We start from the raw sequence: 24,188 nt of genomic DNA on the forward strand, positions 1-24,188 counted from the left end.
TGGAAGTTGCTTTTCTTAATGTATTATTCTTTTTTCATATTCTAACTCATGGTAACCATTCGATTTCGTAAGTGGTGATGATTTGTCTCCTAGGATTGTCTTTCTAACTATATGAGTTCATTACTATCTTTGCCAAATGGTGTGATGTTTGAAAACTATTTAAGGAGATCATTTATTTGAAGTTCTTGTGGTGCTATTATGACCTTGAATAGAATTAAAAAGTCTATATTTTTTTTTTGTGTTAGATGGCACTAAGATACTCAACAACATTATGTTAACATGCTGATAAGATCATTCTTCTTTTACTGTATACACATTGTATTGCAGCATTAAAAATTAAAAATTTGTTTTACCCTTGGGTAGTTATTGCACATGCCAATGAGGCTTGGTTGCCAACTTATATATAGGCAAATGAATGGAAATCAAGCTAATGTCCAACTTTGCGATTCATTCATTAGCATTAACAATGAACTTAGGAACTCTCATTTGTCAATGCAAAACAAGGGACTTTTCAAAGTTAATATTGGAATGTGCTGGAAATTCAATTAAACAATCAATATTTCATTGATTGCATGAAACATTTGTTGCTAAAGCTTAACTTGAAATTTCAAAATATTTGTGTTAATTTTATTGTGTATCTTTGCATTAAATGGTTAGACGATTATGTTTGTATCTATGTATTGTACCATAGTCAGCAATTCTGCGACATTAAGGTCGGATGTTTAACGGAAGCTAGTTAGGTTATAGTCATTAAACCTTGATAATTGTTTGATGGAATTAAAGCAAAGAAGCCTATTTAGCTTGAATCATTGTTTGATCGAGCTGATGTAGAGAAACCTCTTTAGTCTAGATAATTGTTTGATGGTACTGAAGGAGAGAAACCTCTTTAGTCAATTCTATGAAAGACGATTTTTAGGCTATTGATTAGGTTGCCTAGACATTTGACTTTGATAGCTTCCCTATTTCACCTTTACTTTTCCATTTTCCCTTCTCTTTCAGTTTGGTTGAAGTTTTCTTTTATATTATGAAACATATTGGTGGTATAAATGCTACTTTACCCTCGTGTCATGGGGATTTGTGGTGTTTTTTGTGAAACAGTTTTTAGACACAAATATTTAAAATTTGATAAAGCTTGTCTCCATTAGGGCTCAATGTAATCTTGACTCTTAGAGGAGGGGAATTGGTCACAATAAGACGTCAATCAAATGCAAATATTGTTCAATGTTGTGGTATGGTGGTTACCATCTCAACAACACAACATATGACACATGGGTCAAGTTTCATCTTCAACCATGCTCTTCTACATCTTACCAACACATAGATGTAGAGCTTGAAGTAGTGTGTGTATTAAAACGACATGATAACATAAAAATTGTTGCCTTATGGTAATGTAAGCCCCCCTTGTCTACCTTTGCCTTAAATGAGCTTCTCACCCCAATGTCTAGCTTTGCCTTAACTTGTAATGTAGGAAGCCTTCTCTCTCTCTCTCTCTCTCTCTCTCTCTCTCTCTCTCTCTCTCTCATACACACACACACACACACACACACACACACACACACACACACACACACACACACACATCTCTTCTGTTGCATAGAATCACACCCGATTCTTTACATTGCCAAATACATCAGTACTTGTTTCTCACTTGAAAGTTTGTGGTGATACCATAAACATCAATTAAGGTAGTGTAATATATGACGATATTGCGAAGAAAGGGTTAGAGACTGAGACCTTCATTGCCAATACCTTAGTGATATGCATGCCAAATATGGTTTTCTCTCAACAACACAACAAATTTTCGATGATCATCTTGTGAAAGATGCAATTTCATCGAATATATTGACTGCAAGATATGTAGAACATGGATATCTCTCCCTCTTTGAGCAAATGTAAAGAATGGGCATCCCTCCAAATACTGTCACACTTGTTTGCTGCCTGAAAACATGTGGTACCATTAGAGCTACATTAGCAGGCAATGAAATTCACAAGGAAATTGTACAAAAAGTTGTTGAAAGAGATTATTTCATTTGTTTTTTTTCTTCCAAAAAAAGATACTACATTAGTATTAGAAAACACCATAAGGCTAAGCATACAAGATATCCATAGATCCCCTCTATTTTTCTAAATTCTAATCGTTGGCTTAAATAAATACTTTGGTGTTGAGTAAAACTACTCCACCTTATCAAAAAACCGTCTATAAAATATACCTATGTCCCATATGTCATGAAACTCCAAACACTTAAGCTCAACTTGGTGCATATTGCCTTTTATACTATCCAACAACCCTTTGAAATTATGCAAAATCTCTATCCAAATTCCCGAAATTATTTGGGCAGGTCTTTCAGTCACATTTTGAAATAACTTCAAACATCGAGCTTTCCAAAATATACCAAATTGTAATACTACTCACCAATTGCCATATTTGAGGTTTATCAGTTTGAAAGAGATTATTTCATTGGTTGTACAATGTATGCTAAATGTGGGTCACTTGCTTAGGCATGTGTAGTATTTAATAGGCTTTCAATCCAAGAACAGTTCTCTTGGAATGCACTAATTGCAAGATATATTGAGAAGGGGAAATTTGAGGAAGTACTCGATCAAATCTATCAAATGAAGGGTTCATGGCTAGCCATTGTCTTACACAAGACGAGCTTGGTAAGGATAGTCACTTCCTTTCCATCTATTTCGTATTTTGTAGTTGATATGTTTTTTAAAACTAACGGAAGGATATTCTTTTGAAAAAAAAAAACATATGGATAAAATTAAATCCATTCCCACCCTTCTCATAAATGCACACATTCTCTTTTGGTCCCATCCTCTTTCACTCTTGTGTGTTCACACCTCACCAAGTAGTTGTTCCTTACTCCTTAGAGCTTGTTACTCGCAATGTTTGGATTCCACATGAAATGGTTCCAAGTTCCAACACGAGGTTTTCTACCATCCAATAGCACAATAAACTTTTTACATAGAGGGAAATGTATCCAAGCAATGGACAGAAAGTTTCTTTCGGTCACAACATTTTTGTTCCTAGGTTTGTTGAGGTTTTCATTTATCTTTTTCTTCTCAAACATTCCATTACACACTTGGACTTATCCCATTTTTCTTTCCTAGTGGGGGCGCCAAAGTATACCTTAAGGAGCATATTGCATCCCTAGAGTGGGACACCCTGTAAAACTCACTCAATGACCAATAAATTGTCTTTCTCTTTTCCATATGATTGCATTAACTCTCCTTACTTATTAATTTCCAAAACCACCAATTTTCCATATGCATACATAGGAGTTTTACATACATGTTCATTTGTAGCCCTACCCTTGAGTTCTCAAGTTCTTACTATGTAGGGTATAAGGGAATCTCAAGAGGATGTCGTGGACTAGGCTCAATCAGTTGCTTATAAGCTTCTAAGGGCCAATTCCTCTGATGACGCAAATGGATGTATGAGAGTGATATGCCAACCATTGGCCTCATCACAAGGTCCTTATGTTGTTGAGAGTCTCCTCTTTGGTTCCTCATTTTTCTCACTTGCTTTATTAATGTAATCAATTTTGTTATCAAGTTCATAAGCAAGACTCTTTAACCCATCTTCATTGTTTGTTTAGCAAATTTCATTTTCAAGTTCAGAACAAGAGTTAGAAGTTATCTAAGGTAAGTTCATGCATACAAACACACTATATCCTATTTTGAAAGTACACTATCCTCCTAAATCAATACTTTTATTCAATAAAAAAAGTTGCTAATAAGCTCTAGGTGCCATAGGGACTCAAGTTATTCAGGAGGTTGAATAATGTTATTTATTAGATTTAGATTCCAACACCCTTTATGCTAGTAAGAATATTGAAGAGACATCTATTCAAAGGGCTATAAAATGTATCCACGATGTTATGCAATTTAGATGCTTACAAAGAGTGTGACAAACTTTCGAGAGAAAAGATGATGAATAAAGCACATCTTTTCCTATATATTTATAAATTGGTTACAACATGCTTGCGTACATGCTTAATGGTATTGCCATCACCTTGCATTGGATTTTCAAGCATTTGTTTTCAACCAACTCATTTATAATTCTCAATATAGTTGCTTCTGTCCTTATTCTCAATATAGTCTATTCATGTGGGCAGCGTGCACTCATGACTTCTAAAGTTAAGTTGACCATAACTTCCATTTGACCTCTTCTACTTGAATAAAGTTAAAAAAACATATACTTAGATATTCTTCTTCTTTTGTATCATGAGATACATGTCATGACTCTTTGTAGTCAAAAGACAATTATTTAGTGCAAAGGACCGCTATCAAACACTTACTTTTGAGCAACCACTTGTTTATAAAAAGTTTGCATGCAATCTAAAACATCCCCGGGAGAGCATGAGAAAGAAAATACAATTTTTTAATGTAGAAGGGCCAAGAGAAGAGCATTTACTAGTGTGGCCCTCAACATGCGAGGATTTTGGATTTGTAGGATGATTACCATCCACCAACTCATGTGAGAGAACAACCATGTAGTAAACAATGACCATGTAATGACGTGTGAAATATGGGTGGCAACTTATGCATGGATGATATAAGTAGTCTAGTGTAATAAAAATAGACTTATAGTTAGATTAATCATTTGAAAGTTGACCATGGAACAAGTGCATTGAGAAGAAAGAAGAACATTTATCAACTTGTTATTCTAATGTAGTAAGAGCTTTTTGCAATTAGTCGAGGCTTGTTATTTGATCCTCTATGTTGTGAGACCAATTATCATTCAGGAACTTCTCCAAGTAGATCGAGCTTATTGTACCTATATATCTTTTAAGGGATAAAGTAGATATCAACAAAGAGGTGATAACAAGAGGGTCAAAGACGGAAAAAAGAACGGAATTATCATCCTTTCTTTGTCGAGGATGACAATTTCTTGGATGAATATACACATTTAGCACGAGGATATTAAAAAATTTAGACAATTAATCAAATGTGCACATACTCTAATTAGTAAGGGTAGATTTATTGCATAAATTAGTCAACATTAAATTTAATTGAAGGATTGATATAATTGACATTCTACCATTGCATACGAAGTCAACTCTCAATCAAACTCTCAATGAATCAATCCAAAAATTTAGACAATTAATCAAATGTACACATACACCAACCAGTAAGGGTAGGTTTATTGCACAAATTAGTCAACATTAACTTTAATTGAAGGATTGATATAATTGACCTCCTACCATTGCATACGAAGTCAGTTCTCAATCAAACTCTCAATGAAATCATGACACGAAAAAATAACGTTGAGACTTTACATGGTAAAGCATAGTGTGAAAACATGACGTCTTTACATATAATGGAACAAACATTGAAGTTGTTGACAAATACAAAGAAATTATTGCTTATATACATATTTATATTCCTCTTCTTAAATTCACATGATCATGATGATATAGTGGATTTTGTATGCCTTGATGACCTTAAGTTTTTTTGACTTTAGCATTGGGTTGGATGTTAAGTTTATTATGAAGATTCATCCTAGTTTTTGGGGGATTATACACATAAATTGTTTTCTATAGGAAATATGGTTTTACATGTCACATTATACAAGTCAAGGGGTGAAAATGATATCATTGCCTTTAGGAAGTTCTAATGACATCAATAAACAAATAATAATATTTCCCATAGGTTACATATAGAGATAGTCAATAATCAGGAAAAGTCTAGCATAGTTCCCCACTTCTCCCCTATTGTGCATAAAGACCCAATTTTTGCAATCAAGTCTTTGATATGCATGGACTTTCATGTTTTGAAGATTATAAGAATAGGTTAAGTGTAGCTAGCAGCCAATATGCAAAGATAATGACATTAACAATTAGATATTGGCATAGAATCATCCCACGCATAGTCACAAGGATAAACACAAAATATTCTCATGGCAAACTGACCAAGAGAAATAGGTAGAAATGTCTCCCGCATAGGGGCCACCCTGGAGAGATTGTTGTAAAAGAAATGTCATGACGTAAATCAAATGGTAATTATTAACTTAAATGAAACATGCTTCTCATACAAGACTACTTTATGTAGTCGCCATTCATCATATATGCACGCTTTCAATGTCACAATTCTTGTGATGAATTAATTGTTTATTAAAATGCATAAAGCTTAAAAAGCTCAAATTTCAAAACAATGAAATAGTTCTCCATGTATGCATGATTGTGTTGTCTTTTGATATACTTTGAGTACTTTTGTGAGCCTCCAAGTTTTACTACGCTAAAAAAATTTAACTCATTAAATCACGTCTATATCTCACCACAAGCATTGACTTTGAAGATCTTGTCACATTTCTCTTATGGCCCTCGATTGGTTTCCATACACAGCTTGACTAGGAGTTATAAGCACATTGCTATTTTTCATGGATGTAAGATGTGAAAAATATCAAAGGTTTGTTATCTATGCATAGAAATTTGTAAGCTACACAATTAAATGCAAAACATGTACATGTATGTATTATATTGTATACATATGAAATGTATAATGCTCTCTTCCTGTGGCAAATAAACATGTGGGATAATTATCATATCTTTTATGTTCGTGGGAAGATTCCAAATAAATACATAGATCAAGTAATAGATTGCATCTAGTTTTTACTCTTGTCGCATTGAGGGTGTGTATAATATATATAAATCATGATCAATGAATTGAATGCTGTGTTCATTTCATGACCCTTCATAAATTTGCGGAAGGATCGACAAATTTCTTCTAAAAAACTATTTAACGCAAAAATTGATTTATGCACAACAAAGAGTGAAACCCATACAAATCTCCTATAAAATACTTTATCACTCTCTCAACTGAAGTCGCCAAGTTTGGGCTTTATGCACATATTTGTTCCACCATCAATAGGTGGATATGTGTGCATTATTCCCATCAATAAGGTAGAGAAGAACCAACGATGATGTGCTTTTAATGACGTACTAAAGATCTAGGGTACTTTCCAAATAGTATTGGTTGAGTAGCTCATGTGCATTGTCTTAACCTCCTCCTTATCCCAATATGTTCATAAAATAATCAAAATAGTGATGTATCAACCATGCACAATGATCGCCATATGTATGTGACATGTTATGATATTCAAACTATCATTAAATATTGCATCATGAGTCTTCATGACTATGGAAAAGAAATATTCTAAAGAGATGGATATACCTTCGATAACAAATGAATAAACGTGTCTCCATAAATAGAATCTTTGCATATTTATCTCACCTTGTTGGTATCATGATTCATCCTTCAACAAAACACCATATCTATAAGCACAATTTAAACTTAAGATATTATAAAAACAATTACACTTTTGATACAATTGAATAAGCATGCCCCACATAAATAAAAATTTGGTAGATTTATTCGTCGTAGAATGCAAGCTGTGGTAGGAGTCATCGGTTAGCTAAGCATCGTGTATTAGTAGAATTGAAATTTACAATGCAACTTTCTAGAAGAGCATAATAAACAAAGAACAATACACTTTGAAGTAAGACTGGAACTCAATATGATATTCCCATGGCCAATGCATAATAGAAAGGTTACATCGAGAATTGAGCTTGATGAGGGATATTAACTTGAATAAGCAAAATCCCAACCACATAACAGACACATATAGAGAAGTTTTGAGTGTGTGTGAGGCGAAGTTAGTATGTGTTTCGTCATCAAGATACTGGCCCCATTTTGTCCTAAACTTTGTCCATCTTTCCAACAACATGGCTAAGCAAGTCACAAGAAAAAAGTTAGACGGAGAATCGACAAAGACCGAATGCATACACATTCATATAACCAAAGGCATTATTAAGGCAAACACGTGGTCGGATGTAATACAGAAATATAGAAGACATGCACGAGATGGTACATGACCACAAATATGAGAATGATTGTACATTCATAGTAGACAAAGGGTAGAAATGCATATGTGGACGAGGAAATGATATGGACAAGGAGATGAACACAAACACAGGCTATGAGAAAAACCCGAATACATATATGGACAAGGAGATGAACACAAACACGGGCTATGAGAAAAACCTGAATACATATATGGACATGGACATGACATAGATAAGGAGCCGGAGAAGGACACAGATTCGGACACGGACACGGACACAAGATCTTGACCGCATGGAGAGGTATGGACCCCAAGAGAGACATGCATACACATCTACTCATATAATTTACTCAAGCATTTGTTTACAATATGGATATACTTATGTGTATGTGCAGACAAATAAGAGATAGTGAGAGGAAGAGGAAGAGGAAGCAGAAAACTAAAAAAACCCACTTATTGTTTAGAGTAAGAGCAAGAGCAATAAGAAATAATAAAAAACCCAGAAAATAACACCTCTTCAGCCCAAATCTCTCTGTTTTAGATCATGTCAGATCAGAATTGATCTTCATTTTTCATCCTCTCTTCATTCTTTCTTCTTCATTCTCCATCAATTCTCTTAGTGATTCCTTCAATGATGGATCGATATGAGCTTCTGAAAGACATTGGTGTGGGGAACTTTGGAGTAGCTCGATTGATGAGGGACAAGACAACCAAAGAATTGGTTGCCATCAAATACATTGAGAGAGGAAATAAGGTTTGGACAATGATCCTTTTCTTCTTCATTGAAAAATTAGGCTTTTTCTAAAAGAAATATGTTTTTCAGGTATTTTTGTAAATTGATCTCTTTTAATTTAAGAGTTAGGTTATTGTCCATGATTCACCCATTTCCTTTAACTTAGTTATTATTTTATTGAAAAGAGTCTTGTGAATTTATCTCTTTTTATTTAAGAATTAAGTCTTTTGTAAAGTTTTTTTTAGATACCGTCTATGACTAATCTCTTTTTGTTCAAGAATTAGAGTTCTTTTAAGACTTGTTTTAGCTATTCTGTGGATTATATCACTTTTTCATTTAAGGATTAGTTAAAAAATAGTTTTTAGGTATTGTTTATGATTCATTTCCCTTTGTTTAAGATTTGGGTTATTTTTTAAATGGTTTTCAGGTATTTTTTATGGATTGATCTAGGGTTTTTGCTCATTTTCATCAAGTATATTGAAAGAGGAGTTACGGTTTAGGTTTATTCTGTAATTTCTGTGTTTCAGCTAAAGGATTTGTGGCTTTTGCCATTTTGGGTTTTTAGACAGTTTTAAGACTTTTGCCGTTGGATTTACATATATATTGAAAAAGAGAATAAGGTATGCCTATGAAGAACCTGAAGTTTGTTTCATCTGATGGATTAGTTTTATTTGTTGAGATATCAAGCTCAACGACACACTCATCAAAGTTGTTTCTTTTCCATGGATTAGTATCAAATATATTGAAAGAGGGAAAATAATGTTTCTAGTCTTTGGGTTTACATCCAAAATCTGTTGCTGCTCTTTAATTTTGCATACAAGAAATCTGCGCCATCTAACTAACAGAGTTTTTCAGTTTCTTTTTCACCATTCTATGGCATTCATTTGCATCATAATCCGTTACCATTCTTTAGATATGCATCGAGATTATGTTGCTGATCTTTGGATTTTAATTGATATACTTAAAACAGATTGACCAAAATGTACAGAGAGAGATCATCAACCACAGATCTCTGCGCCATCCCAACATCGTGCGATTCAAGGAGGTACGAATATGTATTTGTATTTCAAAGCAGACCTATAATGGGTATTAGCATATGTACAAACTTGAAAATCAATATTGGATGCTCTTCTTTACATATCGTGATGTAGGTTTGCTTAACCAACACACATTTAGCCATAGTCATGGAATATGCTGCTGGTGGGGAGCTTTTTGAACGGATTCATAGTGCTGGCCGCTTCAGAGAAGATGAGGTAAGAAGAAACACAAAAGCATGAAACACAAGCATTTTTCATGTAAGATTAAGTTAACCAGAAGATGGAAGAATATTGACCACTATCATAATTCATGCTTGTTGAGATGATCAAGCTTTAAATGCGAACCAGAACCTATTATTAGATCAGGGTTTTTTATCATCTTTTTCCTTACTCCTTTTTTATAGATGAGCTATAACATCACATTTTCTGTATGGATTTTAACATTTTTAGGTTTCATAGCCCACTGCTATAGAGATGTTAATATTTCTTTCTGACAACTAAGTGCAGATAAACAGTGCATTTCCTTTTTCTGTTTCAATCCAGGCCCGGTTTTACTTCCAGCAATTAATCTCAGGAGTAAGCTATTGCCATGCTATGGTAATCATTAATCACTATTACTTGTTTCTCATCTGAATAGTTATATGATACCATAAGAGGATAGTGGATTATAAACTCCTAGTGCTTTTTATATTTGACAGAAAATCTGCCATCGGGATTTGAAGCTGGAAAACATTTTATTAGATGGAAGCCCTGCTCTTCGGCTTAAGATTTGTGATTTTGGCTATTCGAAGGTTCTTGTTTTTCTTGTGTCACATTATTGGATTGAGAGGGTTAAGCACCATCATACGTCCAAATACCCATGTTACTTTTGTTTTATGGTTCTTGCAGTCTTCTCTTTTTCACTCTGCTCCCAAGTCCACTGTAGGAACACCCGCTTACATTGCCCCAGAGGTTTTGAAGAAACAAGGACAAGGATATGATGGAAAAGTGAGTTTTCAAATAAATTCATAAGGCTAATGATGAGCATCATTCATTCATTGAGCAAATCTCCGAAATATGGTCAAATGGGATCATGTCTCCTTATTCCTGACACTCTCACACAATGACATGTGTGTCGGGTTCGTGGAGTGTATCTGATAGGTCTGCTGCAGGCTAACACCCTAGTAGATTTTTTTGTGTAACTAATGTTGAACAGGTAAAAATATGGGGGAGTTTGGAAGAGCAAGAAAAGTTTGGCCTTGTACATGTTATTGACATCTACAGTTTACCAGTTCTCTCAATTTCCCTCATCATTTTGTTCCTTCTCTATACATTAAGAGGTATGTGGATTTTATAGTTCGAAGGGATGCCTTTGATCCCCATTTGGAGGTGAGGATGCGCTTCTTTGAGTTCAAATAGAGGCTTTTGAGCCTTGTTAACCTTTGCCTGTTAGATCATTGCACAATGGGAAAGGTGTAGCTGTTGATGGCTGTAGTAGAATGGAACAGGCATGTTTATATATCATGGTTTATTTCTTTGGTTGAATTGACCTGCTGAAAGCTTCTAAAGGAATGATGCAATCCCTATTTTTCATGTATGTCACAACCAAAAATAGATTTTCTGTAATTGAAGCGACTATGCTGGCAATTCACAAAAATTATCATACCCACAGGATATCTGTTTCCTTCTCTCTACATTAAGAGATGAGTATGTGCTTCTAGTTTAAAGGGTTGCCTTCGATCCTCATTTGGAAGTGAGAATTTGCCTGTTTTAGTTCAAATAGAGGCTTTTGTTGCTCGCTAGTCTCTGCTTGTTAGATCATTGCATGGAGGGAAAAGTATGCTCATTGATGGCCTCAAGAAGAATAACAGTCATCCTATATTATTACAGGCTATATTTCTTATATTTGTAGCCTGAGCTAATCTTGGATTTTAGAATGGGAATGAAAGTTTAGGTCAGATTAAGTCCCAGAGGGCTTCATCTGCAAGCATTGTCATAGCAACTACTTTGTCTCTTAATATTGCACCATGTATTTCTATGTACATGAGTTGTATGAAATTGTTTGTTATGTGTGGCATATAGATGGCAGATGTATGGTCATGTGGTGTCACGTTGTATGTGATGCTAGTGGGCGCATATCCCTTTGAAGATGCAGATGATCCCGGAAACATAAAAAAAGCAATTGGGGTGAGTACAACAAATAACTTATTTTATGTTTGTGTCATTATCTGTGACAATGCAAGCAGGTGCATATAAGTGAATTCCATGTATGATGTACATTTCAAAGGTTTTAGAGTATGCCGATGGTAATATAGATGTTTTAGTTGATCTATCATGTGCACATGTAGCTTTTTGGATGGCACAATACTCGTATAAGAGTAAAGAGTAATGCCAATGCAGGCAGGTGCATACAAAATGAAATCCATGTGTATGTATCTATGATTATGTGTGCCATTTGTGCAATATGCTGCCTTTCATGCATTCATATGATACTTTTTGTTTGTTATGGTTTATTCTGCAGCGCATCATGAAGGCCCAGTACACCATTCCAAGCTATGTTCAGATATCTCCGGAATGCAGTCATTTACTCTCCCTCATTCTGGAGGCTGACCCATCCAAGGTGAGAATGTGGGTGGTGAATATATCATCGTATTGCTATTCTTCCTGTGGTTATGAGTTAAGATTGAGATATTAGGGTGGTCTACCTTTATTGCCATCCTTATAGGATCTGCATTTTGAGACCATTAGTATTAGCACAACTCACGATATGTTACGAATAACACTTTGTACTGACCCCACTAGAGCCCAATGCCATACTCGATGAAGATGATGCCACCACCAACGGCATTTTGATGCTTCATCATCATCATCCCTTGCACAAGGTTGTAAGCTTCACTGCCTATATAGCATAATCATGCACTAATCTGTATTATTTGAAGGTACATGATGGCTGTTGACTTCTGTAATCAAGCATTGGTTCCATGTTGGTTTGGGAACACAATACCATGAATTTCCATCAAGCATATGTTCCTTGGTGCGTTGTGGAGTATATGATTGACTATGAAGTATTTGTGCTGCAGAGGATAACAATACCTGAAATACTGTGCCATCAATGGTTCACAAAGAATCTACCAAGGGATCTAGCATTAGGATCCAACCCGATTTATGATAACGACAGGGAGGATCAACCAGCACAAAGCTTAGAGGAGGTGATGCGCATACTAAACGAAGCAAGAATGGTGCATCATGCTCCTCACGGCTCACTGCCTCTCATTGACATCAATGATGATGCGGACGAATGGGAAGAAAAAGACCCAATTCCTGATATAATACATGAGGCTGAGACAGAAGATGAGGCAGACGTGGAGTCTGAATTCGAGATGGACGAGGTTGAATATTTTGATGTAGAGGAGTGCTGTGACTTTGACAATCCCTCCACCAACATGAGGTGACTCCTCATTTTTCTGCATGCTAGTTGATACATTTTTTAAGTTTTTTGAGAGTGTAGACATCATCCTTTAGGAATTAATATGTCTTAGAACAACCCGAAATGTGCTCTCATTCAATAACATAATGAATTTCCTATCAAATTTGTAATGTTTTCTCATAATATCTATTATTTCAGTGCATGAAAAGGAAACTCAAACGATCAGTAAAGAACAATTTGCAAAACACTGGATTGACCCAGTGGTTTGTTGATGGCCACATGGGTTGTTTGATGGATAGCTATGGTTTGGACATAGACCTGTTTGAACTCCCCATTGACTTCTTAGTAGACTTTTCAAAGCTAGCCACCATGTCCAAATCATAAGCATGGAGATCATGGTCATGGTATGGGACATAGGCATTCTTCATGGCTAATGATCATTGGTCAATCTCTGGCCTGGTGACACTGAAAGGTGGTTATGGTATGGGACATAGACATTCGTAATGGCTAATGATCATTGATCAATTTCTGGCCTCATGACACTGAAAGGTGTTCATGGTATGGAACATAGGCATTATTCATGTTGTCAATCTCTGGCCTCATGACACTAAAGGTGATTTGTATGGCCATTGCAAAGGTAAGCATTTGATTCATGAATTTAGCTGTGATTGACATGAGGTAAATAGAAGGAAGAACATACGGAAATCGCAAGGAATCCATAGATATTTTCTTGTAAGTTGTACATTTTTACCGTCCGTGTGGAATATATATAGGCTTAATCTCTCTCACAACACTAGAGTATGTCCATACTAAGGGTGAACGATAAAAGAAAATGCTCAAAGTTGTTTTTATTGTATCACCCTCTTTCATACTATCCCTACGTTCTTTATTGATCCTTGATTTCTATTATCTGAACTTCACCCAACATATTTTAATAAACATGTTGAAACAAAGAGATTGAAGCTAACTCCTTACTGAACAAGAAACACAAATGGCTAAGCACAATGATTAAAGAAGCAACAAATTTACTTCTTTTGGTCATTTCATTTCTTGTTGGTTGTTGTGAACCCTTTACACCTGAAGATGACCTTGGGAATAATGACAAGTAAACAATACGAGCTTTATGTATGGTATGCCATGATGAACTCGGGAAAATTGAAACATCAATAAAAATCTTTAGCTATGGTAAGTCAATTTTCTTGTTATTATGATTATTATTATATTAAATATGATAACAGGGAGTGCAAGAATTTCAATACATTTTTGTCCTGATAAAAAACTTCATTTATTTGCACTGCATGCAGTGACAATGAAAGTTTTCAAAATCGAGAGTTCAACATCGACATCATGAAATATTTTCGATATCTCTTTTTCGTTGTTCGATGGAGTGGCAAGGTAATCTGGAACTTTTCTAAGTTTCGTTGAGAAGCTTGATGAAAAGGCCCTCGAAGTAACAACCATTTTTTGGTGTGAAGATTATGGTTTAACCATTGGAGCATCCCATATTTTAAATATGTTAGCATGCATAGTCTTAATTTTTGAGAAATTCAATCTCGTTAACCATCAGATGAAATTTCATTCTTTAACCTCGAAGCTTGAAACTTTGACCATTACCTCAAAGTTGTTAAAATATGTACAAATGTGCCATAAACACAATATTTCCAGCAATGTAAAAACTTGGTGAACAGATGGCTGTGGAAAGACTGTTTTATTGTATTCATATGGTTTGGATAATTATCCTAGACTCTTTCCATTTGCAACGATGTTTAAATTCATAACCCTCATATTAGTGACACAAGGTATGTATTAATCACAGGTCTTTAATCCCTGTATATTTTCTTCGTTATCTTTGCTCATTTGTCATTGTTCTATCCATCTGACTCTGCTTTGAGCATTGGATCCCAATGTTTGGTCTAGTATCATTGTACCCTATTTTATCATCTATATATCCCAGTTGAATATGACTCAAAACTCTCTAATAAAGAGTTCACAGTTAAATTCTATCATGTAAATGGTTATATTAATGTCATCCGATGAAACAAGAATCGTTCAAAATTACAGAGCCAATGTGACTTTAGTGGTATTTGTTTGTAATGTTTGGCATATATACCATCACAGCTATCAATATCGAATTCTTGAAGAAAATGTAATAAATGGTTACATCAATGTCATCCACAATGAAACAAGAATAGTCCAAAATTACAGAGCCAATGCGACTTTAGTGGCATTTGTTTGGAATGTTTGGCGTATCATCACAGCTACCAATATCGCATTCTTGAAGAAAATGTAATACATTAAATTATTAATAGTCACAGAAGCACAAAGGCAAATTGACTAAACTCCACATTAATACGAATATAATTAATGACAAAAGTTCCAGGATTTTGATCAACTTTCCTCCCTTTTTATAAAAAAGAAACTTGTCAATGCCAAGGGTTTTCTTTAGCGGGCCTCTTTTACTGAGGAGAAAACATATTAGGAAAGAATGTTTCAGATAAGATTCAAGCTACAATTTCATACTGTGAAACAACTAGCTTACAAAGAGGTAATATTGTTGTTAGCATAAAGTACTCCATTTTGATTGCGAGACAAAGTCAACATACAATGGTCTACTATCTGGTTATACTTTATTGTTAGATTGTTACAGCAAACATGTTCCCATATAGTTCGGAGCTAACATTTTGATTGTGAGACAGACACTCTACATACAATGGTCTACCATCTGGTTATACTTTATTGTTATATTGTTACAGCATACAACTTCCCACTACAATAAATATTTACTCCTTTCTATATAGCAATCCTCGTGAATAGAGGGTTGTCTTTAGCAAACCTCTAGGTAGGTTCCAATAAGGAGAAAACCTGAAACAATGTTTAGCTATACGAAGCCACAAATGAATTTTTTCTCATAATTTATTGCTCAACATCATCAATCATCAACAACTGTGAAACAACTACCTTACAAAAATGTAAGATTAGGTCAAAATTGGATTTGCTCTAGCACTCATTAAAATGAGCAATTTTGTACACATATTTTCCATTTAATTTCCCAATTTTGTTCGAGACTGAGAATATATCATTTCTTAAAAATAAAGGCATTTCCAGAACTTCAATTGATACACTTCGGTCTGGAGGTTGTATGACATGTCACTTTCATCTTGGCAAGACAATTACCACGGGAGAAGATTTCATTTCACCATCATGATACCCATCACTTGGTTGCAGTACCAACTTTCCGTTTGAGTGATCTAACCATCAGTGAAAGCTCTTGTTTATCTTTCTTCTGTATAACTTTGACATCTTCGTCATTTGTTCCACCTTTCTGATTGCTTACTTCGTGGACTTGCGACAGATGTTTCTGTTGCTTTTGCACAAGATTTCTCAAGTTTGCAGCAGATCTGTGAATCAAATTCATAAAATCAATCATACATAAACGATATCAAATTCATGACGTACATGCATAATGTTACAATAATGCTAACTTTTCAAGCACATCAATCAAAAGATTATATACACAAATACAATGTGCCAACAATAACGTTAATCTTTCGAACTCTACCAATAAAAAATGTACACATACGAACATTCAAGTCTATAATAATACAAACCTTTTGAACTCGGGTTCAGTGGGATCAATTGCATAACGGTGAGAAGTAAAAAGTGCTGAAAATCGTGGATCATCATAATTAACAGTAGGAAGCTTCTCTGATATATTTTCCTTGTCCTTTCTTTTGTCTTTCAGAGTTTTCTTTAAATTGTAACCTTTCACTCCATGATTACCACCATGTTCATCCGTAAGAAGCAATTCAAGTTCTGCTCTGCTCTTCTCTTCTACAAGTTTCTTTTCCTTTAGTTTGGCTTTCTTTTTAGAGATTTTTTCCTTTATAGGTGGAATAGCATGGAACTCTCCGTCAGAAGATGACGCCATGCTATCCTCAAAATCTCCTTCATCTCCTGACTTAAAGAACGGATCATCGAAATTGGTTTGCTCATGAGAGAAGTATGGATCATCTCCAGCTTCTATATCATCTGCACTTGTCTCATCGTCAGCATGTTTATCCTGCTTCTGTGCTTTCCTTTTCTCTTTTCTTTTTCTCAAGTAGGCTTCCCACACAGTCTCATTGTCATTCTTGTTTTTGTTCTTTTCCATAAGTCGTTTGCTTAAGTCTTCAAGTCCACTATTAAAAGTGATCTCCATATCCTTATTGTTATCCTTGTCACTATCCTTACTATCTGAGTCATCTGCAGATATATTGCTTGATCCAAGCAATAGTGCACGATATTTGTCCCTTGCAGAGATTTTCTTGTTTCTGTTTGGTTTACCATCATCAAGACATGGCTCACCATTACAGTCATCTTCCTCTGATTCATCACTAGAAGCATCTGATGCAAGATATGCCTTGAAATCCATTTCGTTGAGCTGCAAAATGTATATCTCACATGTTAACTTCTCGGATACAGAGATCGAATAGCTGTGTCAATATACATATATCAAGCAAGCCCGTATGACATATACTATACATTGTTTTGAAATCAATTTGTGTTTTAACTTTCAGTCTCCTTAGACTTCTATAAACTGGATCATGTCAGCTTCTAGGTTGCAGAGTATGAGTAAATGCACAAACTTTCAAAAACATTTTTATGATCCTCAGATTTCAATACACTGCATCATCTCAGCTCCTAGAGGTTGCAGAGTTTGAGTAAATCTGCTTACTTTCAAAATTAGTTTTATGATACATAGATTTCTATTGAACAGATCATGTTTCTCATAAAGGCTAGAGCCTTGTTGGTGATTAGCAGAGGAAAAGGGAGCTTAACATTGTGGATTGAGTATCAAACAAACCTTACGTCAAATAAGCCAAATTGACTGATTATAATCAGCTGGTGGAATTTCAATTAGCGGTGGTACATTTTTCCACTTTACAAAGAATCTACAAACCCAAATAACTACACATGGATTAAGCAAGAGCATCTTCTTCATTTCAAAAGAGAAAAAACCCAGAAATGTTAACATCCTTCTAGCTTTTGTAACCAAAAAACATGCATCTGTCATATTTTTCTCTCACCTGGTCAGCATTGAACTTTTGGTGTAGCTTCTTCACTCTCTCTGTCTCATCATCATCCCAAGTGAGTTTAACCTTACTGTGTTGCAATGCATGGGTCTCGAATGTCGGAGCTTGGTAATCACCTGGAACCTGGTTTTACAGCCTCCTCAGTACTAATCAGCACATATTTCTCTAAGGAAGCACAAATTCAATAAAATCTGTTCAAATCTGTCATTTTGTCTGGAAACCATAACCATACTCTCAATCTAATGGCAAGCATAAAGCCTTGCTACTTAAAACATTACCCATAACCTAAAGGTAAAACATAACGATTTAAAAATGTTCACTGACATGATGATTCAATGTATCTGCATGATCTAGACATTTGAAGGACTGAAATAAGCAGATGCTTCCATTCTAGCTAGTTGAAGAGGACGAACCTAGATTCCATTATGGGCCTCCACAGATGAAGGTCTTAGTGAATGGTTCCTTTCTTCATGTTAGGTCAGTGTTGAGCTCGTAATATGCTCCTGAACAAGGAAATAAGTTCGTTGATTCTTCTTTCAGGAGTCAAACTATTCTAGCTGGTGGAAGAGGACCTACACTCTAGCGTGGTCAGTGTTGAGCTCGTAATATGCTCCTGAACAAGGAAATAAGTTTGTTGATTCTTCTTTCAGGAGTCAAACTATTCTAGCTGGTGGAAGAGGACCTACACTCTAGCGTGATAGTAATCTTTATTCATCAATGACAATGGTGATGGGGTCGTGGTCCACATAGCCTTCATAGACCACACATTGCTATTGTGAACTATTATAACCCCTTTTGAATGTTGTGCGCAAGAAGCCACTCATGTTGTTGATTGACTTGTATCATGAGTGATGGAGCAAGAACAGCCCAAGCCTAAGCAAGGGAATCCTCCCGAGGACAAGCTTGGCCATCAATATCAAATGACTTAGGAAGCATCACTTTCCTCAGCTTTATAATGAGAAAGAAAGAAGCAGAGAGAAAATAAGAGAAGTTGCTACTTGGTTTTGTTACTTGTATATTTACTCAGGACATCAATTGGCACCTGGACAGAAACGTTCGAAACTACAACGAAAAAACTCTGAGCACTATTAACAAAGTTCCTCTCAAGTCTTTAGTTCATGATGTTTTCAATTGCAACACATGATTTTTGAGATTAGACTTAACGCCTTCAAGATTTTAATTTCTAGATAAAGTCATGAACATTTCTGATATATATTGCCACCTCAGTCTAAGATGCATTAATAGACAATCTAAAGTAAAACAATTATTGCTTTTGAAAAATCTATTGGCATTTACAAACTATGCTATAGTATAATGGGAAATAAACTACCTCTTCTGCGCTATCCCTTGGATCATTTGTAAATTCCATATCATCTGGAACAAAGCGTAAGTCTAAGGTATTTGATGAGCGCTCAAACTCCATTCCATCACAAGCCTTGTAAAGAAAACCAGCAGTAGCACTGGAATTGCAGTTCACAACAGCATAATAGTACCTGCATTAAGGCAACTATATGATATCAAAACTTAAAAATATATGTTCAGGTATAAGTATATAGACACAAGCACATAGACAGATAGATAATAAAAAACATACATGCACTTGTATGTACATCAGTAGTACCAATGCGATTTATCATATATGTGTATTTATATATTAGCATTGTTATGTAACTTGCATGACCAAATCAATCACGTACAAGAAACCTCTCATCTCATAAATCCAGCATCCATTCCAAGCACCTTTTTCCATTTTTAGCTTTAATTTCATTCTCATTTCCTTTCTTGTTTATTTCCATAGTCAAAAAGCTAAAAGAGACCTGAGCTTTGCTATTTCATATCGCCGAAGCCGTTCATTAATTATCTCTTGATCTTCCACTTGTTCATCTCCATCATCATTATCAGCTCCAGAGAATATCTGTGGACCACGTTTCTCCTCTTCTTTCATCTGTTCAAGTCCAAATTCAGATGGATAAACAGTCACTGACAGAATCTGTCCACCCTTTGGTAGAAATGAGCTCATCACAGCCAATATATCCACAGCCTGTAAAGTGAGAAAAAGGTAAAGAAAACCATATATAAATACCGCCTCAGGTTTGACATCAATATAAATACTAGTCAACAATATAAGAACCTTGATGTGATCCCAATCCATATTGACTAAGGCAAGTCTTCTCGTCTCTGTAAGAGTGGTTGGTACTTTCTCATCTTCTGCCTCCTGGAATGGTCACACATTAGATATACAAGAACCACCAATCCAAGAATTGGAACATTAATCTCAGGACTATATAGTCAGTCAATGTGGAATTACGTAAACACTTTCGAAGTGCAATGATATGAAAATTCAAAATGCACTTAGAATACTTATGTTATCAGTATAAAATGGATGTATGCAGCAATAGGGCATCAGTAGTTCCAAACGTAGCCAAAGAATGGAAAGGATTCTCATAGAGTGCTGGTGGTTTTTTGCATGTAGTAAAGACAACTACTGTGTAGTTCTATGAGTACAAACAGAAGATCTCTGTCTTACTTCTTATGTTATGACTTATTGCATTATACTGGTCGAGTCATCTGCAGGTAAGTAAACAGCTTGAATGCAAGTTAAGGATCCTTCTTTAGTTGAGGTAATTCTATCCTGCAGAGTTCCCATCTCTGTACTAAGCGTGGGATCCTGCTGTGAGATATGCACAAGATACATGTGGAACCATCATACTTGCTGACCATTGATGGACAGATTGAATCAGCCATCCAAAATTGACTTCAGTCATTATAGATATCTTATGTTTTTTTCCCATTTCTATTTCTGTTTCCTTCTAGCACCCGATTATTCTATTTTTTGTGAGTCTGAAACAACTCCTCATCCAGGAAAAGAGATATGTCTGGTGACAATACTGTACTGTAAACAACCGGATAAGAATAATTGACAGCATCGCTCTGGTTTCCACCTCTAATCTGGTAGACGTATACAAACATTTGTATATGTTCGCGTATAATACACAATATTCGTTTCAATTTTTTTTAGGGAAATGAGTTACACGCAACAAATACATGAGGCTGGGCAAAGATTCTTCGACAGAATGATGGCACAGGAAACACGAGAGGTTTGGTACAGGTTCTTTGATCTGGATGAAAGTGGAGCTTCTAAACAAGTATGGATGCATGAACAGAGGAGCTGCTGTACATGATAGGGTTAGACTGCTGTTTCACTTGGTGGACAAAGACGGAAACATCTTCCTTGACTTCGACGAGTGCAAGGCACTCTTCTTTTTGTTCGCCTACAGACGTGTTTGCAATTTATGCAGGGGGCTGATCATTCGTGATGATGTCTCTTGCCTTGACTGCTTTTCCATCTATTTCAACCTTTGTGGTTCCTGTCTTCATCATAACCACCACCACTTTCAAGCCCTTCCATCATTTCTATTTGGATGATCTTGTGTGTATGCCATAGCTAACAACAGGACAATGAATAAGCCTCATGCTAAATCCCAATGCTCTCCTCCTTTAGGCTGAAGCAACTTGTAGCCCCCCAATCACCAATCTACAATAAATAACTTTGCACAACTTCATTCACATAGACTTGGATTTGTTTTTAGGAACGAATAGATTTCAATCATACTTGGAGCCATTTCACGTATGAGTATGATACGAATATTCACATATGAATCATACTTGGAGCCATTTCAATCATACAGTACGAATATGGCACGAATGGGAAGTATGGCTAGAACTATGCCTCTAATGCAGAACTGTACACGAACTTGGATTTCATACAGCTCCCAAGAGGGAGGGGTTCGGCCAGATCTGTCCACATCTCTTTGTTCCATGCAACTATTATTATTATATATCTGTGAGGGCAATAAACTAAAGAGGCTTGTTCCGAACTATGATTTAATAGGTAAAAATTAATATTAGGTTTGTCTATTACACGTTTCATAATCAACTTGTAATCCAGTTGATTTTGTGATTTGCCCCAAAGGGGTAATAGTGGCATAGGCAAATTCAAAACAGAAATCAATACTCTGTTGATTCAGAGGAATTCAGAAACGGAATTGTATATTTACTGGAATAGTGGGAAAATACAAAGATTACAGGTAGCATTCCTACAGATGTGGTATGTGATACTTACATCAATTTAAGAATTATGTCATCATTCAAAATGTCATTGTGTAATTATTGAAAATGGAATCATGTGATAATGTGAAAATGAATTGTGTATTTATTGAAAATGGAATACCTGGAAAATACATAATGAAATTATGTAAATATAAAAATCCTAAGCAGATAAACATAGAAACCAGAAAACTACACCAACAACCAAAAGATAATTACACAAACAATGAAAATGGAGTAATATGAACAATAAGGATGGAACCTTGTCATCAATGAGCATTCAAATGGAAAAATGCCAAAACATGCAACTTGAATCATGTATGAACATTCTAAATGAAGCTATATCGAAATTCAGAATGGAATGTAGTGATTCAAAATGGAATCATGTGAAAATACACATTGGGATCACATTTAAAATTCAAAATGGGACAAATGCCAAAGCATTCAACTGGAATTACATATGAAAATTCTAAATGGAACTATATAGAAAATCAGAATGAAATTATGTAGCAATTTGAAACAGATAACTTAAACATTCAAAATGGAGTCATATGAAAATACACTACAGGATCACAGTAAACATACAGAATGGAATTCATAGAAAATTTATTTCAAAACCTGGAATATATAGAAATACAATATGGTATTATGCACGCAATATATCTTCAATTCCATTTCATATCAGACAATATCACAGAAGAGGCAAAAGGTACTTACATCACTTGATGAATTCATCATTTCTTCTTCTTCACTGTCGGATTCTGATGAGGAAGACAATGCTGAACTTGATTCCGAGATTTCTTCAGACTGCATATCATCAAGTATTGATCCCTCAGATTCTTCTTCATCTGAATCACTCTCATTATATTTCCTGTCCTCAGTCATAGATATTTTCTGATCCAAAGATATGCCACTGGTGGTATCTCTTAGCTTATCCATAGAGGATGAAATGGAATGATTCTCTTTCATGTTTTTATCGATAATGAAACCATTTTCTTTTGGTTTCCTCTCAGAGAAAAAGTCACTTGGCTTTGGCGACTTCCTCTCCACAAAAGAAGAATTTTGATCTCCTTTACTCGATGAACATGGATCATTTTCCTTCGGTTTCCTATCTGGAAACACATTCCCCTTTGATTTCTTTACAGAAAATAAGGAATTTCCTCCCGAAGCTAAAGCATCTCCTCGTTCCTCACCTGATATTTCTCTATTGTCACATTGAGGAATCTCTTTATCTACATCTCTATTTTCTTTATGTTCTCCATGTTCTCTATCTTCACAGTCATAATACTCCTGTAAAGCATGCTTCCGCTTCTTCCCGTTTCCACCGTTTCTCTGTCGAAGCTTCTTGCCTCGCTTGTCGAGAGAGAGAGGGTCGGAGAAACGCTTGTCAGAGAAGATATGGCTGAACCGGGAATCGATGGGGATCTTAAGCTTCCGTTTGAAAGATCGCTGGAAGCGAGGGTCAGAGTGAAGGCGAAGGAAACGGGGGTCCTTCACCAGTCCAGAGACTTCCAGAGACTTCTGCTTCGAAAGCTTCATGGCGATGGATCGATGTGCGGATGCGTTCCGTTCTGCAGAGGTAGAGAGAGAGAGAGAGAGAGAGAAAGGGTTTAGGGTTTGGAGTGTCGGGGATGGAGATAGAGGAGAATTTCCTAATTCCAAAATATACCCTTATGTGTGTGGAGGAGAATTTCCTAATTCCAAAATATACCCTTATGTGTGTGGAGGAGAATTTCCTAATTCCAAAATATACCCCTCTATGTGTGTGTGTGTGTGTGTGTATGGGTTGGGGGAGAATTATTGTCGAGTTCCTTATATTCTTACTTGTAGAGGAGAGAAGGTGCATTGCCATGCCACTTTCTAAGGTAGAGAGGTGTATTTTGGTGACAATCATATGTTAATTAATGCGTGTTGAAAAGGTATTTAGGAGCGAACAAGTTATAGAAAAATAATGTTGGTGGTAAAATGTATGTGGATCTCGAGA

At 35.6% G+C, this 24,188-nt stretch overlaps 2 protein-coding genes across 4 annotated transcripts; one reads left to right on the forward strand and one right to left on the reverse strand.

The window, feature by feature from the left end:
- Positions 1-8,222: 8,222 nt before the first annotated feature.
- LOC147863754 (serine/threonine-protein kinase SAPK3-like) lies at positions 8,223-14,710 on the forward strand. Of its 2 annotated transcripts, XM_087319448.1 has the most exons (10): positions 8,223-8,603; positions 9,553-9,627; positions 9,734-9,835; positions 10,163-10,216; positions 10,318-10,410; positions 10,508-10,606; positions 11,681-11,785; positions 12,120-12,218; positions 12,679-13,046; positions 14,330-14,710. In XM_087319448.1, exons 1-10 carry the CDS (start codon positions 8,481-8,483, stop codon positions 14,448-14,450), a joined length of 1,239 nt encoding a protein of 412 aa, XP_087175574.1. In that variant the 5' UTR covers positions 8,223-8,480; the 3' UTR covers positions 14,451-14,710. The 2 variants fall into 2 exon arrangements, with proteins under 2 accessions (XP_087175574.1, XP_087175575.1); XM_087319449.1 differs by lacking the exons at positions 10,163-10,216; positions 10,318-10,410; positions 10,508-10,606.
- Positions 14,711-16,082: 1,372 nt separating this feature from the next.
- Positions 16,083-23,754, reverse strand: LOC147863755 (pre-rRNA-processing protein esf1-like). Of its 2 annotated transcripts, none has more exons than XM_087319787.1 (7): positions 22,922-23,754; positions 20,229-20,309; positions 19,915-20,138; positions 19,428-19,590; positions 18,092-18,220; positions 16,634-17,445; positions 16,083-16,423 (listed from the first exon to the last, which is right to left on the reverse strand). In XM_087319787.1, the coding sequence occupies exons 1-7, from the start codon at positions 23,741-23,743 to the stop codon at positions 16,237-16,239; spliced, it is 2,418 nt and encodes an 805-aa protein (XP_087175913.1). In that variant the 5' UTR covers positions 23,744-23,754; the 3' UTR covers positions 16,083-16,236. The 2 variants fall into 2 exon arrangements, with proteins under 2 accessions (XP_087175913.1, XP_087175912.1); XM_087319786.1 differs by having other exon boundaries at positions 20,229-20,312.
- Positions 23,755-24,188: the final 434 nt, after the last annotated feature.

The sequence above is a fragment of the Azolla caroliniana genome, unplaced genomic scaffold (genome assembly GCF_043228905.1).
Source record: "Azolla caroliniana isolate FFs.n. ecotype wild unplaced genomic scaffold, voAzoCaro1.0.p SCAF_5, whole genome shotgun sequence".
NCBI lineage: Eukaryota > Viridiplantae > Streptophyta > Polypodiopsida > Salviniales > Salviniaceae > Azolla > Azolla caroliniana.

Coding starts and splice junctions, on each gene's coding strand:
- LOC147863755 (XM_087319786.1), bottom strand. CDS start 23,743: ATGAAGCTTTCGAAGCAGAAGTCTCTGGAAGTCTCTGGACTGGTGAAG. Junction 19,591..19,914: donor TATGAAATAGCAAAGCTCAG/GTCTCTTTTAGC, acceptor GCCTTAATGCAG/GTACTATTATGCTGTTGTGA. Junction 17,446..18,091: donor AAAAGTTCAATGCTGACCAG/GTGAGAGAAAAA, acceptor TACATTTTGCAG/CTCAACGAAATGGATTTCAA.
- LOC147863754 (XM_087319448.1), top strand. CDS start 8,481: ATGATGGATCGATATGAGCTTCTGAAAGACATTGGTGTGGGGAACTTT. Junction 9,628..9,733: donor ACATCGTGCGATTCAAGGAG/GTACGAATATGT, acceptor ATCGTGATGTAG/GTTTGCTTAACCAACACACA. Junction 10,217..10,317: donor TAAGCTATTGCCATGCTATG/GTAATCATTAAT, acceptor TATATTTGACAG/AAAATCTGCCATCGGGATTT.